General features: G+C 38.1%; 1 protein-coding gene across 4 annotated transcripts in view; it reads left to right on the forward strand.

Moving 5' to 3' along the window:
- LOC131076132 (uncharacterized) overlaps positions 1 to 17341 on the forward strand; it is a 110357-nt gene that overhangs the window by 36330 nt on the left and 56686 nt on the right. For all 4 annotated transcript variants that reach the window (XR_009113319.2, XR_009113318.2, XR_009113317.2 and 1 more), the window contains exon 3: positions 14757 to 14866. Coding sequence is in view for 1 of the 4 variants with exons in the window: in XM_058013192.2 (XP_057869175.2) it covers positions 14757 to 14866 (110 nt within the window). In the remaining 3 variants the exon portion in view is untranslated. The remainder of the gene's footprint in view (positions 1 to 14756; positions 14867 to 17341) is intronic.

Consider the following 17341-nt stretch of genomic DNA (forward strand, 5'->3'; position numbering starts at 1 on the left):
TCGTTCGTTCAAACTAAAAATGATCAACCCGAAAATGAACCTGACAAAACAACATGGATTGAGGGAAATGAAAAGGCAATAAAAATAATAGTTGATGGGGTGAGAAACAACATAATGCCCATCATAAGAAAACATCAGACAACCTATAACATGTTCAAAGCTCTTGAAAGCACATTCGAGATATCAAATGCAAGTCGAACTCTAGCATTAAAACGAGAAATAAATCATATCACCATGAACAAAGGGGAGACAATCAACACCTACTTTATGCGGATATCAGTTCTAAAAGATGAACTTGCAACTCTGGACTACGAGATCCAAAGCAAAGAGTTAACACTCATTGCTTTAGATGGGTTGCCTAGTGGATGGAGCACATTCGTCCAAGGCATCAGTGCAAGGTCCAAATATCCCAAGTTTGAAAGATTAAGGGATGATTGTCTCCAAGAAGAATCAAGATTGAACAAGATGGGAATGAAACACAAGAATATAGATGAAGACCTACAAGTTCTAAACACCAATTCCACCAAGCAAAACAAGAAAAGGCAGTTTAGAAAGAGAAAAGGTCGTCAAAGCAAGAATACTTCAAAGAAGGACTTATCTCACATTCAATGTTACAGGTGTGATCAGTTCGGACACTTTGTTGCAAAATGCTCGGAAAGAACCAAGAAACATGCTACATTTGTCAAAGCACTAAAGGGGAAGATGACTCCGGGAAATACGTATTCTACTTAGCACTCACAAGTCAAGCTTCTAACAAAATCAACTCATGGGTGATTGACAGTGGTTCATCCAGGCACATCACTGGGTTTAGAGAAGTACTGGATTCCATGACAGAGGAGAGTGATGAGGACGTAACCATCGGAGATGACTCCACACATCCAGTCAGAGGAGTAGGAACCTGCACCATCAAATTGAAGACAGGCATAACCTTGCGGCTTGAAGGAGTACTATATGTCCCCGGCATCAAAAGAAATCTAGTCTCGATATCGGCACTGGAAGATAATGGATACAGAGTAACATTTATGGACAACAGAGTATTGGCTTGGCCAAGGAACTCCTCCATCAAGAAGGCAAAGACCATTGGACAGAGACGGGGCTATCTGTATGAGCTGTGCACGGAACCCAATCTAGCCCTAATCCACGAAGCCACTAATGCAAATGAAGTTTGGCATAGAAGATTAGGCCATTTGAATTTTAGGGCTTTATCTTCAATGGGAAACCTTGTCACAGGTCTACCCAAGTTAAAGCAAGATCATTCAGGAGCATGCAAAGGATGTGTCCTAGGTAAAAATACCAAAGGTGCATTCCAAAATAGTACTAGGAAAAGTAGTAAAATTCTAAAATTAGTTCATTCTGATGTATGTGGACCTATGTCCGTATCCTCTCTAGGGGGATTCTTCTATTATGTAATATTTGTTGATGACTACTCTAGGAAGACTTGGATCTACTTTCTGAAAAGTAAAGAATCATAAGAGATCCTCTCTAGGTTTAAAGAATTTAAATCACTAACTTAAAACCACTCAGGAAACAAAGTTAAAACCCTAAGAACCGACAATGGGGGAGAATACACATCAGATTCATTTAAAGAATTTTGTAGAGATAATGGGATTAAGAGGGAGCTCACTATACCTTATAACCCCCAACAAAATGGGGTAGCAGAAAGGAAAAATAGGACTATAGTTGAAGCTGCCAAGGCCATGATCCTAGATCAAAACCTTAACACAAATCTCTGGGCTGAAGCATCCAACACCGCTGTATATATACAGAACAGATGCCCTCACTCCCATCTTGAGGACAAAACTCCTGAGGAAGTATTCACTAAGACTAAGCCTGATATTAGCCACCTTAGGATATTTGGATGTCATGTCTATATCCATATACCTAAAGAAAAGAGATTAAAACTAGAACCTTCTGGAAAAAGAGAATTGCTTGTAGGATATAGTGAAACCTCCAAAGCCTACAGAATCTATGTACCTGGTCAAAGAAATATTGAACTAAGTAGGGATGTAATCTTTGAAGAGGACCTGGCTTTCAAAAGAGCTTAGAACTTCATAGAACCTGAAATCTATGCACCTACCTTTAACTTAGATGAAAATCCTGCCCTTGAGTTTCAGAGGGAGAATCTAGATGAAACTGAAAATGAAAATGAACACTCACCTAGAAATCTCAAGAAAAGACCACTATGGGCCACCAAAACAGTAGAAGAAGCTCAGAGGTTTGCTGCTCCTTCTGGAACCTTCAGAGAAAGCAAAAGACCTAATAAATTTACTAGCTATGTTGCTCTTATGAATGATCTATCTAAAAACAAACTTGACAATGTAACAGATGCCCTTAAACATCAAGTATGGAAGGATGCTATGTCTGAAGATTATCAATCCATAACGAAAAATGATGTATGGGAAATCGTTCCTAGGCCAACTAAGAAATTTGTTGTTTCTTCTAAATGGCTTTTCAAGATCAAACATGCAGCAGATGGCAGCATTGAAAAGTATAAGGCAAGATTTGTGGCCAGAGGATTTTCTCAAAAGGAAGGAATAGACTATGAAGAAACATTTGCTCCTGTAGCCAGATATACCTCAGTAAGGACTGTACTAGCCATTGCAGCAGCAAAGGGATGGAAGGTACATCAAATGGATGTAAAGACAACTTTTCTTAATGGAGAGATTTCTGAAGAAGTATACCTAGAGCAACCTGAAGGGTTTGAGATCCATCATGCAGAATTTCATGTGTGCAAACTTAAGAAAGCTCTATATGGGCTCAAACAGGCTCCCAGGGCCTGGTATGAAAGAATTGACACATATCTATCAAAACTAGGCTTCTCTAAAAATGATGCAGATCCTAATCTCTACTACAAACAGAATAAAGGTGATATGCTAATAATGATTTTATATGTTGATGACTTATTAATCACAGGTGAAGATCACCTTATAGATCAATGCAAGAAAGAGCTATCCAAAGAATTTGATATGAAGGACTTGGGATTCCTTCATTACTTCCTAGGGTTGGAAGTATGGCAGAATTCTGATAACATTGTTCTAAACCAAGGCAAGTATACATTAGACATCCTGAAGAGATTTGGAATGCTAAACTGCAGACCTATGACCGCTCCAATGGAAACCAATCTTCATAAACCTAAAGAAGCAGTAGCTGAATCACCTTCTACTGACCCCACTCTATACAGGCAAATGATTGGGTCTCTCATGTATCTGGTAAATACAAGACCAGATATCTGCTATGCAGTAAATGCCTTGAGTCAGTATATGTGTGAGCCGAAGGAGATACACCTGGTAGCAGTAAAACACATTATGAGATATTTACAAGGCACCTTAAATCTTGGTCTCAAGTATGAGAAAATTGATCTTAATCTACACGGATTCACAGATTCAGATTGGGTTGGAAGTGTGACTGACCGGAAAAGCACCTTTGGGTGCTGCTTCAGTTTAGGATCAACCATGATATCCTGGATCAGCAGAAAGCAGTCTTCTGTAGCGCAAAGTTCCACTGAGGCCGAATACATTGCAGCCTCCATGGCTGCCCGAGAAGCAGTATGGCTTAGAAAGTTGCTTGTGGGATTGTTTGGTAATCCGATGAAACCTACTATCATCCATTGCGACAATCAAAGTTGCATAAAGCTTTCAGTGAATCCAGTGTTCCATGATAGATCCAAACATTTTGAGATCCCATACCATTATGTACGAGACATGGTAGACAAAAATGTGATCAAATTAGAGTATGTTAGTACGGGAGATCAGACTGCAGATATTCTGACCAAACCACTTTCCAGAGTGAAGGTTGATCACTTCAGAAAGGGTTTAGGTATGATAGAAAGTTAATTTGCTTTGTAAATAAGATGTTGAAAATGTACACTTCTTTTGTCATGTTGAGACATTTTGGGTTTTTACCCCTTGTGTTCATATCTAAGAGGTGACGATCTCTCAGATTATGAACTCTTGTATGTAGACATCATAAGGTGACGATCTTATGATTCTCAAACCAGTTATCATGTTGGATCTCTGGTATGTCATGGATGTGCCATGATGGTGTTGTGATAAAACATTTGAATAAAATGTTTGTGCACATATCACAACCTGGATAAGATGAGAATTTAACCATCCTCATATGTTTATCCTCTATATTGCGTGTTTAGGCAATACTGATATCACGTGTTTAGGTGATATCTTGTCATAATAAAATGATGAATCTTTTTTATCACATAGTTGGGTGATACTCTATGTCACATACTTAGAGTAATGTTTTATATTTGTATCCTATGTTCTGATGGTACTTCATATCATATGTATAGATGATATATATTCTTGGAGACTGACATTTTTGGAAAAGAAATGTGATGCAGGTTACTTTATCTTCCAGAAACTAAGAGGGAGTGTTAATGCATTAGTAGCTTCTGCAAGATAAGACTCTCCTAACTCATTAATCTCCTCTATTTTGTTATTAGTTTACTCATTCATGCTTTATGTTTATCAGACTATAACACTGGTCATAATTATGATATTGATATTGGATAATGATGGATTAGATTGACGACTTGCTTAACTATGTTAAGCGTCAATCTAAATGCTATCGGGCTATTAACCCGATAGCATATTAATGTCGATTCATATCGGCATTAATATGCTATCAGGGTATTAACCCGATAGCATATAATGCTAACAGCTATTGTTATTGTTTACATTATATTGATCCATTATCATATGCTTTGATACCGATTCATCATCGGATATGTTTTAGATCTGTTACAATTAACAAATGATACCGATTCATTATCAGGTATGTTTATAAGCACTGTTACCATTAAACAATGATGCCGATTCATTATCGGGTATGTTTATAAGCACTGTTACCATTAACAATGATACCAATTCATTATCGGGTATGTTTATAGCATCAGTTAGTTATGAATCGGTTGATGGTTGTAAGAGTCACGACCAAGTGACATCTTGGTCGGACATGTCTAAAAAGACATGTCCGATCAAGGTGCCACTTGATCGTGGCCATCTTACTACTTATACTTCATTCAAATTAAAGGAGATGACATTGAAATTGATACATGTTCATCCTCCTTACCTGCAGTAAAAGACAGATAACACTATTAGTGTCATAGTCATAATATAAAATAAAAGACACCATCCTGCATATAACTTGTCCATTAAATTGGAAATTACAATACTTTTACAAATCCTCCACGGGACCTCCATTTTGGCGCCTATCTTTGCCTTGGGGCGGAATTTTGACTTGGTGGAGGATTCAGTGAATTTGTGAATCAGTAGAAGAGATAAAACTTAGATCCTTAATCAATTAAAACTTTTCATGAATTTATTAAAACTTTTAAACTGAAATCTGAAGTAAATGCAACTTAAAACTGTACAAGAAATGCTCCACACAATGAAACCAATGCACAACTAATACGTGGAAACCCAAGATGGGAAAAACCACGGTGAGAAATGCTGCTAGGATTGACTGTCCTACTCCAGCCTCACAATGAATCTTGATTACAATGTTTGAAGGGCACCAACCCTATGGAGTCACCAAACCCCTATAATAAGAGCGCCAACTCTTCCAGATATGAGCACCTGCTCAACAATCTGAGCACCAACCCAGTATACTTGAAGCATCAATTACAATTACAAACTGAAAATGATTTCTATCTTAGAAGTTTTACCCTTTTACAGTATTAGAGATATGCAAACCATTACAATCTGAATATATTCAATCCTTGAATGTTTTGCAAGTAAATTTCTGAAAATTGAATGTGATCAACTGTAATAGGAATCTGTTACAATCTGAATATGTGCAATCCTTGGATATTCTGCAAGTAAACTTCTGAAAATTGAATATGGTCAACTGTAATAGAAATCTGCATATAAAGACTGAATACTTACAACTATCATACAATTAGACACTTTGCAGATGAACATGGAACATGTCTATTATCAGTACCGTTAAAGTTCTTTTCTTCACAAATTCAGAATAGACTTAAAGAAAATATAAAATATGGTTATACCTTATCTGAAAAAAAAATCATTACCAGTACAGAACTTCCATTGCAAACAGTATGTTCTCTCTTTGATAGAAATACACATTCATTGAACAACTCCCAGCCTTAGTCACACACTAATTCATTACCAGTCTCAATCAAAAGGTTATGAACATGTCTTTCTTCTTAATAAAGCTACTCACACAAAACTTCCTTGTAAAATATACACAAGTATTACTCACAACACTCACCCATCGAACTCAAACAACACATATATAATACTTCCGTTCTCCATTGGTAGGGAGGTTTAAACTAACTAGTAACTTCCACATCGGTTAGGAGGAAGTTGTAAGTGCCACATACCACTGTCTTAAACCAAACCGTTAATCATTCCATTTTAACGTGAAGGCTTGTATATGTCTTCGATAGTAATGAAGAAGTTTTCAAACTCGATCAAAGGAAGACTTTGTAAATTGGTTCATGCAATATAGTCAATACCAACGTGACCCGGCTCTCTACATATCGCTGTTTTCCATATTAATAACCAGCAGATGGATTGAAATGGATGCCCACAATAAAGACCAGACTTCTGAGTTATATCGTAAGAATTATTTTATAATCTGTTTCTGTGTGCAGATTAAGACTTGACCACTCAACTGATTCTGTCACAGACTGGTCTGAGTGTGCGGTCTTGTTGTGACCTTTTTCACACATCGCCCCATTGCAAATGGAGACCCTCTCTTTTCCTGCTTTCTAGGGTTTTGTTAGTGTCCTATGACCTTCCGCTACAGTTTCACCAAGCCTTGTCCAGTTTTGAGCATTTCAGGCCCTGACGATTGAAAGTTAGTTTTTGCAAATTATGTGATTCCGAAATACGAACACCACCAGAGTGCTTAGAAAGGCCGAAGGACGAAGATCACAATTGATTTGGACGAATTTGGACAATTTTCTATTTTTAGAAAGTTTACTTTTTTGCTTTTTCCTATTTTTTAGGAAGTTTGGTTTTTGGCATTTTCAGCCCGATCCCCGGTGTGGCTATTTTTAGAAAGTTTTTCCTAGATTTTAGGGATCCTTGCTTTTTGCTTTTTCGGGATGCGAACCTAGGGTTTACACTTACACCACTGACCAGCTTCGATCAGAACTCAAAAATTCCAAGTTTTGACCTAAAAAGCTAAATCCCTAGATTTTAGGGATCATACTGCTTCAGATAATCCACCTAGGCATGGATTTCAAATTTCAAGTTAATCCTGTTAAATTTGATTAAGCTGTGAAATTTTGAAATTTTTCTAAAAATTCTTCTAAGTCTGGCTAACGAAGGTTTTAAAGTATGGTTGTAGGTTCAAATGATGTCATGATGCGGGAGGCCATGAAGAGAAGACCCTCCTAAAGTCCGCCATGTGTTGAAGAGGCCATGATGGCCAACACTCCAAAGTCCGCCATTGTCTTGGAGAAACCTCGAGAGTGGTCTTCAAAGTCCGCCTAGGCCATGCAGGAGCCTTGTCTAAAGTCCGCCCAAACTAGAGAACCCTTCAAAGTCCGCCCAAGGGGTGCAAGAAGTCCGCCATGTGTGTGTGGGAGGTCATGTGGGAGCACCTCCCAAAGTCCGCCATCCTAGACATGCATTCAAACTCCGCCCTAGGATAGAGGGTCACCAAGAAAGCCCTCCAAAGTCCGCTAGGGGGAGATAGTCCAAGACTCCGCCTTGGTGGAGAAGTCACCAAAGTCCGCCCAAGGGGTGCAATCAAAGTCCGCCTTGTGAGTATAGCCTAAAGTCCGCCCAAGGTCTGCAAATGGTGGGAGCCTTGCCTAAAGTCTGCCCTATGAAGGAGATGCCTTAAACTCCGCCTTGAGGAGCAAACTCCAAAGTCCGCCCAAGGTGCAAAGTGTAATGTTGAAGACCCCTCAAAGTCCGCCATATAAAAGGTGAAGTTGAAAAGTCTGCCATGATGAAAGCCTTGTCTAAATTCCGCCCTCCAAGCATATTGGAGCCTTCAAAGTTCGCCTTGGTGGAGGTGACTCCAAAGTCCGCCCATGTTGGTAGAAGTGACACCAAAACTCCGCCCTATCCAAGAACATGTTGGAGTCCTTCCTAAAGTCTGCCCAAACATGAAGTTGAACACTTAAAACTCCGCCCTACTCTTGGAAGTCAAGCAAAATCAACGAAAATACATGATGTCACAAAACTCCTCCAAGATTTCGATCTCAAAGACCAAAATAGAAAGTTTTTTTTGGAAGAAAATATCTAAAGATTATTGAATATTTTCAAACTTAAATAAAAAATGGAAAGCTTTTTTGGAAAAGAATATTGGAAGGATTATTGAGATATTTTCAAACTTAAATAAAAAATGGAGAGCTTTTTTGGAAAAAAAAATATTGGAAGATTATTAGATATTTTCAAACTTAAATAAAAAATGGAAAGCTTTTTTGGAAAAGAATATTTGGAAGGATTATTGAGATATTTTCAAACTTAAATAAAAAATGGAGAGCTTTTTTGAAAAAAAAAATATTGGAAGATTATTAGATATTTTCAAACTTAAATCAAAATGGAAAGCTTTTTTGAAAGAGAAAAAAAAACTTGGAAACATGAAGTTAAAATTAGGAAGTATGAGTTGGAAGATTGTAAGGGTTTCTACTTGAAGATTTAACCTTGTCTACAAATACTTCATTATCAACTTCATTATTACACCAAGAAGTTCGAAGTTACTAAGGAGAGCTTGGTGAAGTATTTCAGTTTGAAGATCATCTGGACAAAGTTTTTGACATTGCTGGAAGTTGGATAACTTTTTTGACAAAAAGTTTCACGGATTTTTGGAGAAAGGCAACTAGTACGAGGAAGGATTATCTAAACTTTTCTGAATTTTCTGAATTTTCTGAGTGTTCTGGAGAAAATTCTAGCCTTACTTCTATCCAAGTCGAAGGTGAAATTAAAATTATGAATTCTCTGAATATTTTCCAGAATTTAATAAATGATTTTTTTCGAAAATTTTGGAGAAAGAAAATCATTTTAAGTATGAAATTTTTTGAAAGTTTTGACACTTGGTGGTAACCACAATCAGCCTTAAGATTGAGGGTTTTTGAGGTGAAAATTCAATTTTTTTGGCTAAGTATGGGAATAAAAATGAAAATTTTCTAACACTTAGCCATTTCGCAGCCCCGTTATTTTCGAAACTTTGCAAATTATTTTCTAACTTAAAATTTCATTGTTTGTCTGCAGGTCCTAGACATTATGAAATTTCAAGTAGATAAAGATGCTCCTCCAGAGTTGAGGATGACTTCAAAATGGAAGAACATCAGCGACACCAACCTCGGACACATCAATCTGAGGGAATTTAAGAAGCGAATGTTTGGTTTGGACAACCTTGTGCCTACTACCATTGCGCGAAAGATGATGAAGAGTGGCATCGTGCATGCTGCTGGCTTCCTCCCCACCATGCAGTGCAATGAACTAGTAGTTGAATGTGCCAAACACTACAACCCCATCAGTAAGGACATTGTTGCACCTGATGGAAGAGTGCTGGCGAATATCAGTGATGAGGCCATTAGAGAGGCCTTTAGGATCCCAGAGTATCACAACACAGTGTATATGACAAAGGACGAAACTGACAGTCTGTATCAGGACCACCTGGAGGAATATGATGCCATAGTCAACCATTCCTGGCTAGACAAGTCGAGGAAGGGCGCCTCCAAACGTCAGAGGAAGAGCCTAGTGTGAGCATACTTCAAGGAAGACATCGGAGACATGATCGTCTTGCTCAATAGAATAATGGGAAATCCTCAGGGAGCTCCATTCGAACCCTGGATGTATTATTTCATTAATGAAATAATCAATGGAGTAAAAATGATAGATTGGGCCAAGATGATCAGCGACAACCTATACAACCAACTGAGGAACCTGGAGACGAATAGGACTTTCTTCATGAGTTTTTACCTGTTTTATTCTTTGGCCAGGACCTACAGGTACAGAGGTCTCACTTGTAGAGGAGAAGTTGGGAACAAGGAGAACCAGTTTCCAGTGTATGATTGCTATCCCTAGCTCCACATGGAAGAGAAATTCCATTTCAAAAGAGTGAATGATACTTTCCTTATGCACATTACTCGGACAGTTCAAGGTGGGCTACACCAGAGACTCTCTCAAGAGTCTATGGACTTCATTGGTTGGTTCGGGTATTGGTACATCCAATTACCAAAGTTCACTTACCTCCGAATTCAAGGATTCTCCGGGCCTCCATACAAGCTTCCAGCTTGCCCTACCAACCGAGTGGTGTTGCTCGAGGTTGTGAGAAAATTGGAGGAGTATATAGTGATTCAAAGGGATAAGCAGAAGAAGGCAGGACTGTCCTCACTTACAATTGGCAATGGGCTGGAAACATGTCCGTCATCACAAGCTGCTGCGATTGCTGACAAGGAGCTAGCCTGGTATCCCTTCTATCAATGCAAAGCAAGGAGGAATTTCGATCCATTCCATAGGATAAAGAAGGTCGAAGGAACAATGTTTGAGCACAGACTGGATCTAGAAGACTACTGGGCTAATGCAGCCGATAGCTTCGAGATCAGGAAGAGATTCTGTTCACGAATCCCTTTGAGCATGGTGAGAGCAACATAAATATTCAGAGTTGCCGATCAGGTAGAAGAAAGCCTAGAACTTCAGCAGCTGGGCTTTGAAAAGATGAAAAATGAACCCCTAGTTTTAATAGATTGGACAGAGGGAGAGAAATCAGATCTAGTAGACCTCATGAGGTCGGTGGTTGAGTACTCGAGGTGGTGGACGTCTGAAAAAGACAAGGCAGTTGAAGGCCAAGGGTGTGACCTTGACTTACGAAATTATGAGAGTAGATGATACTCTGTCCATCAATCCTTGTACCTCCGTCGGTGATGTTCGAAATCCAGAAAGTGTTGGGTCTCGAAAGAGGAAGGAGTTGGTTGGAAATTCCACAAAGGTCACAGGGAAAAGGGTTGTAGGTGAGAGAAGAGAGTCCAACGAAGGCCACTCCATCCTAAGTGCTGCTTCCATTGTGCCCAATTAGAATGCAATTGGGGAGCAAGAGATGAACATCTGCGTGATTGATGAGGAAGTAAGAGTGCTTTCTCAACTAGTTAGGGAAGTAGTGGAAGAGGTCGTCCAAAGTCCAGACAGAGAGCAAGCTGAAGCACCTACAGTCTTCTTGGATGGCATACCAGCAAACCCAGGAGAGGCAGATGACGAGTTTGACCGGAACATTGTAGAGCAATCAACCATTCCGGATTGGCTGAGAGAAAGAATAAAGGCCAAGGTTCCCAAGGAGGCCCGCTCCGAAGAGGTCATTGCAGCATTTCTGGAGAAGGTGAATGAGCCCACTATAACTAAACCACCCAAGCCCGCTAGGAAGTTTTCCCTAATTCAGAGAGACAGTGCAGGATTCAAGACAATCCAGATAGCGGTGCCCAAAGAAGGGAAGACTAGAGTCAATGTCACCGCTGATGATTACAAGGTTACCACCATAGAGCTGGGTAAGCCCACCTAGGACCAAGAGGTCCAATATTTTGACGACTCTTGCAACGTTCTAAAGACGAGTCTAGCTTATGAAAAAGAAGAGGGAGAAGGTTGAAGAAGAGAACCAGTAGTGGAGAAAGTATGTTCTCCATCTTACTAGCCCACTCAACGGTGAGGTTCCGGTTACTCCGCCACAGCCTCTTTAGGAGGGATCAATGAAGGACTATGATGATATGAAGGGCCTGTACACTCAAGCAAAGGAGTGGATTTTAGACGCTTTGGTGTGTGCTGACACACTGGTAGAGAATTTAGTATCGGCACATGAGTTAGCTTCTTTACTGATCGATTGCATCCAGGATCTAGCCACCAATTGGGAAGAGGTGGATGAAATTTAGAATGAAATACTCCCACATTTGAAGGTTATCCGAGGCATGTCGAAGAGAAGCTTAGTGGATGCAGGTATCATATAGATAGGAGACAGGTACGACTTCAGCACATGGTATTACACCTTGGTTACCCGGATTGAGGTTTTGAAGAAATCTGAGACCAAGTGCTTTGAGATAGAGGAAAATGTTAGAGAGATCCTGGGCAAGGTATTCCATGTGGCGTCAGAGATCTAGAAGAAGGAAAGCCTAAGGGAGAAACATTTGCGGGCAGAGAACCTGAGAGCCAGGATTCAGGCAAGCTTCTTCAAGGATTCAGGGATGATTGACAAAGGCGATCTTTCAAAGATTGCAAACTTCCTCTCCATCGATGAGAACTTCCTTACCCAAGCAGTTGAGTGGGAAGGCATTCTTGCCACATGTACCGATGATGTGGACATCATTGACTTCCAGATTGGTGGTTTGCCAAGTGTCACCATGGAGGAGGTCAAGCTCATTGTGTCCAGATACGTTGAATCTCTGAAAGAAGAAAGTGGACACTCACCTCAGTGAAATTAGCAGGTGCACCATGTGTCACTCTCCTATTCATTTAAGCTGATAGTATTTTGGGAAACCCTAATTAGGGTTTAGGACTTTCAATCTTGGCCCTTGATCACTGTTTGATCTCTGCCATTCATTTATTTTGAAAAACTATATAAGGTTGCCTCCTCTCATTTGGAGAGTATGAGGTTTTTGATGTATTGTTGCTTAAGGTCATTTCCAGATAATATATTGCATGTGCGCTGCTTTGTAATCCCTATTGTTTGAATGATTTGCATGGTTTCAATTTCCTCAACACTTAGTTAGAATTAATTTAGATTTGCTTTCATTGTTGTTAATTTGAATGAAGGATTTGATAAGTGTCAATTGATGGTGTATCTCTGCTCATACTTTTGGTAAATGGATGATTTCCATCTTACCGTGCAAAGTTAGTCTGAACCAGTCCTCTGTGCATCCCAACATCTCGATCATAAGCACAACCCATCGAAGATCGCACTGACTTTGTGTAGTTGTCCCTAGTGTGGCGAAGCAAGGTTTGGTTTCTCGAGAGCACCCAGTTGATACCGTCTCCAGAATTCGTAGGATTAGATTAGCCTTCTCAAACCCTATCCCTTTTTCCCTTTCTTTTGAAAGTCTAAATCCCAGAAAATCCAAAAAAAAGAAGAGCCTAAAATTGCTAAATCCATCTAAGTCCAGCAGTTCAAGACAGTTGTTAAACGTAAGTCCCCCTTGAGATTTTCAGCATACACTACCCAAGAAGCTATTCCACTAAAGTCGCTTGTTCGCACATATAGACCTTGGAATCAGTAGTGATTTTTCAGGAGAGGATAGAATGCCTTCGGGCATCCTATTCTAAATGTTTGGTAGATGATAAAACAGACACCAACAGGTCTATTCTTTTAGCATTCATTTGATTTGTTTGTGTATAAATGTCAATAAAACAGACCTGTTCTTTATCATTTGCATCTTCAGATTCTATTAAACCACTGCAACTTCTATGTCATTAGATTGGCAAATAGAGTACTTGACATAGCCATAAAAGGTTTCTAACTATTATTTAATTGAATTGCCAGTCATTAAGTTGGAAGATGCAGAAAATAAGTGATTCTGGTTTCTAATACTAGATCTATATGATATTGATAATTTCTGATTTTTATTTTGATGATGCTTCTACGGGTAAAAATCAGTATTTCAGATAAGTAAAATAATATTCATTGTTGTAATTTTTTGTGCAGTTTACTATGAGAAATATTATGAGTTTTGAAGTTGATTCTTGCTTTGTAAGTCTGGATGGCTATGCTGCCATAAGTTATAACACTAGAAAAAATAGTCTTTTCAACATTATTTCTAATGTTAATTTGTGTAGTTCTTTGTTAGATTTAGTATTTGTATTTAATCTGAAAGGCTTGCTACCATAAAGTATTAGACTGTTTTCTGATTTTTTATATTAGTTGTGTGGCTTGCTACTATATTGAGTTGTGTGGCTTGTCGCCAAGAAGTAGTTTTCTGTAATAATCAATCTAACCCCTTCATATATGCTTTCATCTTGCTCACATAGGGATCTTGGTGATCAAAAGGTGTCAAGGTTGCATGCATTATCCATTGTGAAATTGCAAAAGTAGAAATTTTTCGTTCGGGACATTACATTGAACTTACACTTGGCTTTTTCTCTCTCATGGCTGCAAATTTTCATTCTTCAATTTCACAAGGCTTATCTCTATTGAGACTAATGCAAGAGTTCCCTTCAGGCTTGCATGCTTGTATGCTACACCAATGTCACAACTAATGGCCTTTGTAGTAACATTGTAGATTACCTCAGCTCCCAAACACACACAACTAGAGCTTCACACCAATACTCACAATCCACACTTAAGCCAAATCACATCATTGCAAAAGGAAACTCTTTTTGGGTGATGCAAGAATGTTCAAATCCTATTGTGCTCATACATCCGTATGCTCCATTGATGAGGATGATTTCTACTTGAATAATGTCATTGAAAATTCTGGTATTATAAAAATATGCATTGAAGTGTTACTCATAATATCATCTGGTGTACTTTGTATTACAGAACACATCCGATACTTATCTTCTAAGTAAAAAAGTATTCAGTAAACAATGACCATATTAATAGGCTAAATCCAGATGCTGATGCACTTTGTGAACATAAAACTGTTACATGCAATGATAATCTTAATGATATCCCTTTGTGCTGGGTGGTTTTAGATTAGTGAAAGTGCAGTCTGAGTGAAAATGCATTCTTCATCTATGGAGAACTCAATTTATATCACAGTTCATTATATTACATTTGCTGTTCTGAAGTATATAACCATTTGAACATAGCTAATTGAACTTTGTTACCATTGCTAGATTGGCAGGTCACTCTTATAGAACCTCGCCAGAAACGGTGTTGCTTTATGGAGAATTTTGTGGAACTCTCTAGCATCTCTAACATTCAAATTGTTCGTATTAGGGCAGAGGTAAATTCAAATATTTTGCAGAGGGCAGCATACTTGGTTTGGAATTCAAAATGCCTAACAAATAAATTTTGTTGTAAATAGCGGCAAATAGAAGTTTTTTTTGTTTTGATCTAAAATTGATATTCTTTAAGTTGGTTGGAAAGCATGTATTAAACACAGCTGCTGGTAAAGTTTCATCAATTGATTTCTTAAAGAGTAATTGCTCAGAAATCTTGCCACATTGACATACATATTTGTGGAATAAGTATGGGTTGCATGTGTAGGAACAACATGGCTCTGCTAGGCTCATATATTACAAATTTATATATATTGTGGTGCTAAGCAGATGGACACCATATTGCTGAATTCAGATACATTGTATGTGGAAAGCAGGATTCAGAGTCCAAGTGACATAAATCTTTTAGTCTGTCTGTATAAGACAGAATAATAGTGATTGTTGTTTATGGATAAGACTAGGCAGTGATTTGATGATTTCTTTAAAAAATCAGAAGTTAGATAAAGTTCTTCCTACTACATATACTAGATCTAATTGGTGTTTATTTTGAGAATGTTCCTATTTATTAATGGGAAGACCACAAGAGGTCTGATAGAACTTACTATATTGTGAATCTCTGAATATCATAACACTGATCACATAAGAGACTATCAATTTCTCTGAACTACCTACTACTCCATCATTGCCAGATGTGGAAGTATTGATTTCTGCTGTCTCTCAATAAAATTGGGATTCTCTATACAAAACAACTAGAGAAAGGGCCTGTTTAGTTGAAGTTAGTCTTAAAATTTATGCTTGTTCTTTCTTTATTGGGAAAACTATGGTTGATGTTGATATTGGTGACTGTCCTTTTTGGGATGCATATTTACCCTTTTTCACAGGTTTTTGGAAACGGGAACAGAAAATGACCAAATTATAAGAAACTTTCTGGGGCAGGCTTGACAGGAAGCGTCTAGAAAAACAGCAAATTATAAGAAACACTCTGGGGCAAGGTGATTTGAACATAAATGATTAGTGGATACTAAATTAGAATTCTAATTGCCATTTAAGCATTAAATCCATAAATATAATTTCTGAACTGGTAATTTTTCAAGTCTTCCTTTGAAACATGTGAATTCATATATTCATATTTTGGCATATGAAATGTTTCTCTTTTCAAAGAAATTTAAGAAAAAAGGCATGGAAGTTGCTAGAAGCTTTGGGCTGTTTCCTGAATGTTTACAAAAGCTGGTGTTTCTAGAAGCATTTCTAATTGTTGGAAAAAAATTGGCATTTTTCTGGAAATACAGCTCTGTAGTCTTTTCTGATCCTTAGTTGTCAAGATTGTCTTGTTTTATGGAGAGGTTCAATTTCAGACTGTGTTTTAGTGTGACAGAAATAGTGTATGAGTTCAATTCTTTTTAGAAGGGTTTTTAAAACAAAATCTAGACACATGCTTCCAGAATTGTTTTGCTTCTGTACTCCAATATTCACATAAAATCAGATCTGTAATTCTGTTCATTTTGCTTCTAAACTGTTTCAATGAAATGATCCTGTGGACTAGATTTTTTCGACATTTTAGAGATGATTGCCTGTTTTCAAGATTTTTTTTCTCTGATAAAAAGAGCCTCATCATATTTGATAAGAAGCAAAGTGTACATATTTTACTATGCTAGGCCTTAAAACTTGTGATGTCCCCCTCTTACTTTTAAGCTAACTTTAATAAGTGTATGATCAAGGGTGGCAGCCTTGATGACAATCTTTAAGTAGTTAGATATTAGCAAGAGATTAAGAAATAAGCTAAGTTACCGGTTCCGGTTCGGGTTCAGGATTCGGGTACGGATTTGCGGATTCGGCTTTTTTTTTTTTTTTGGGTACGGGTACAGGTTCGTCTGTACACATATATATATATTATAATATATATATGTTCAAACTTCAAACATCAAAATTATATATGTTCACAGTTCAAACATACAAATATGAAACATACAATGTAACTTTCCCATACAATGATACATACATGATAACAGATAAATCATAAATCATAAATCCATAATTGCCAATGCCAATAAATATTCTGATATTGATATATCGTAAATCATAAATGTAATATCATATTCATAATTTGCAAAAAAGATAATATTCAAGTTTTAAGTTTCAATTGATTCAGGTTTCAAAATGTTAAAATAAGATTAAAAAATTTGTTTTTTAATTGTTTTTCTTTGTTTTCTAACCTGTGGGCCCCGTTTTTGGGAACCCATGGGCTTGGGTTCACTCGGGTCCTCCCTGGTTCGACCTGGGTCCCACCTGGGTCTTGCTGGGGTGGCTGGGTTCCCTATGGGTCTTGCGACGCGCAGGACTCACAGAGAACCCAGCCGCCCCGGCAGGACCTGGGTGGGACCTTTTGACGTGTTTTTTATGACAGTGTCCAACACAGAATAAAGTTGCCCAACGGTCACTTCACTCTCTCTTGATCAAAGTGCGATTGCATGTTGATATTG

This window comes from Cryptomeria japonica, chromosome 10, assembly GCF_030272615.1.
Source record: "Cryptomeria japonica chromosome 10, Sugi_1.0, whole genome shotgun sequence".
Classification (NCBI taxonomy): Eukaryota; Viridiplantae; Streptophyta; class Pinopsida; order Cupressales; family Cupressaceae; genus Cryptomeria; species Cryptomeria japonica.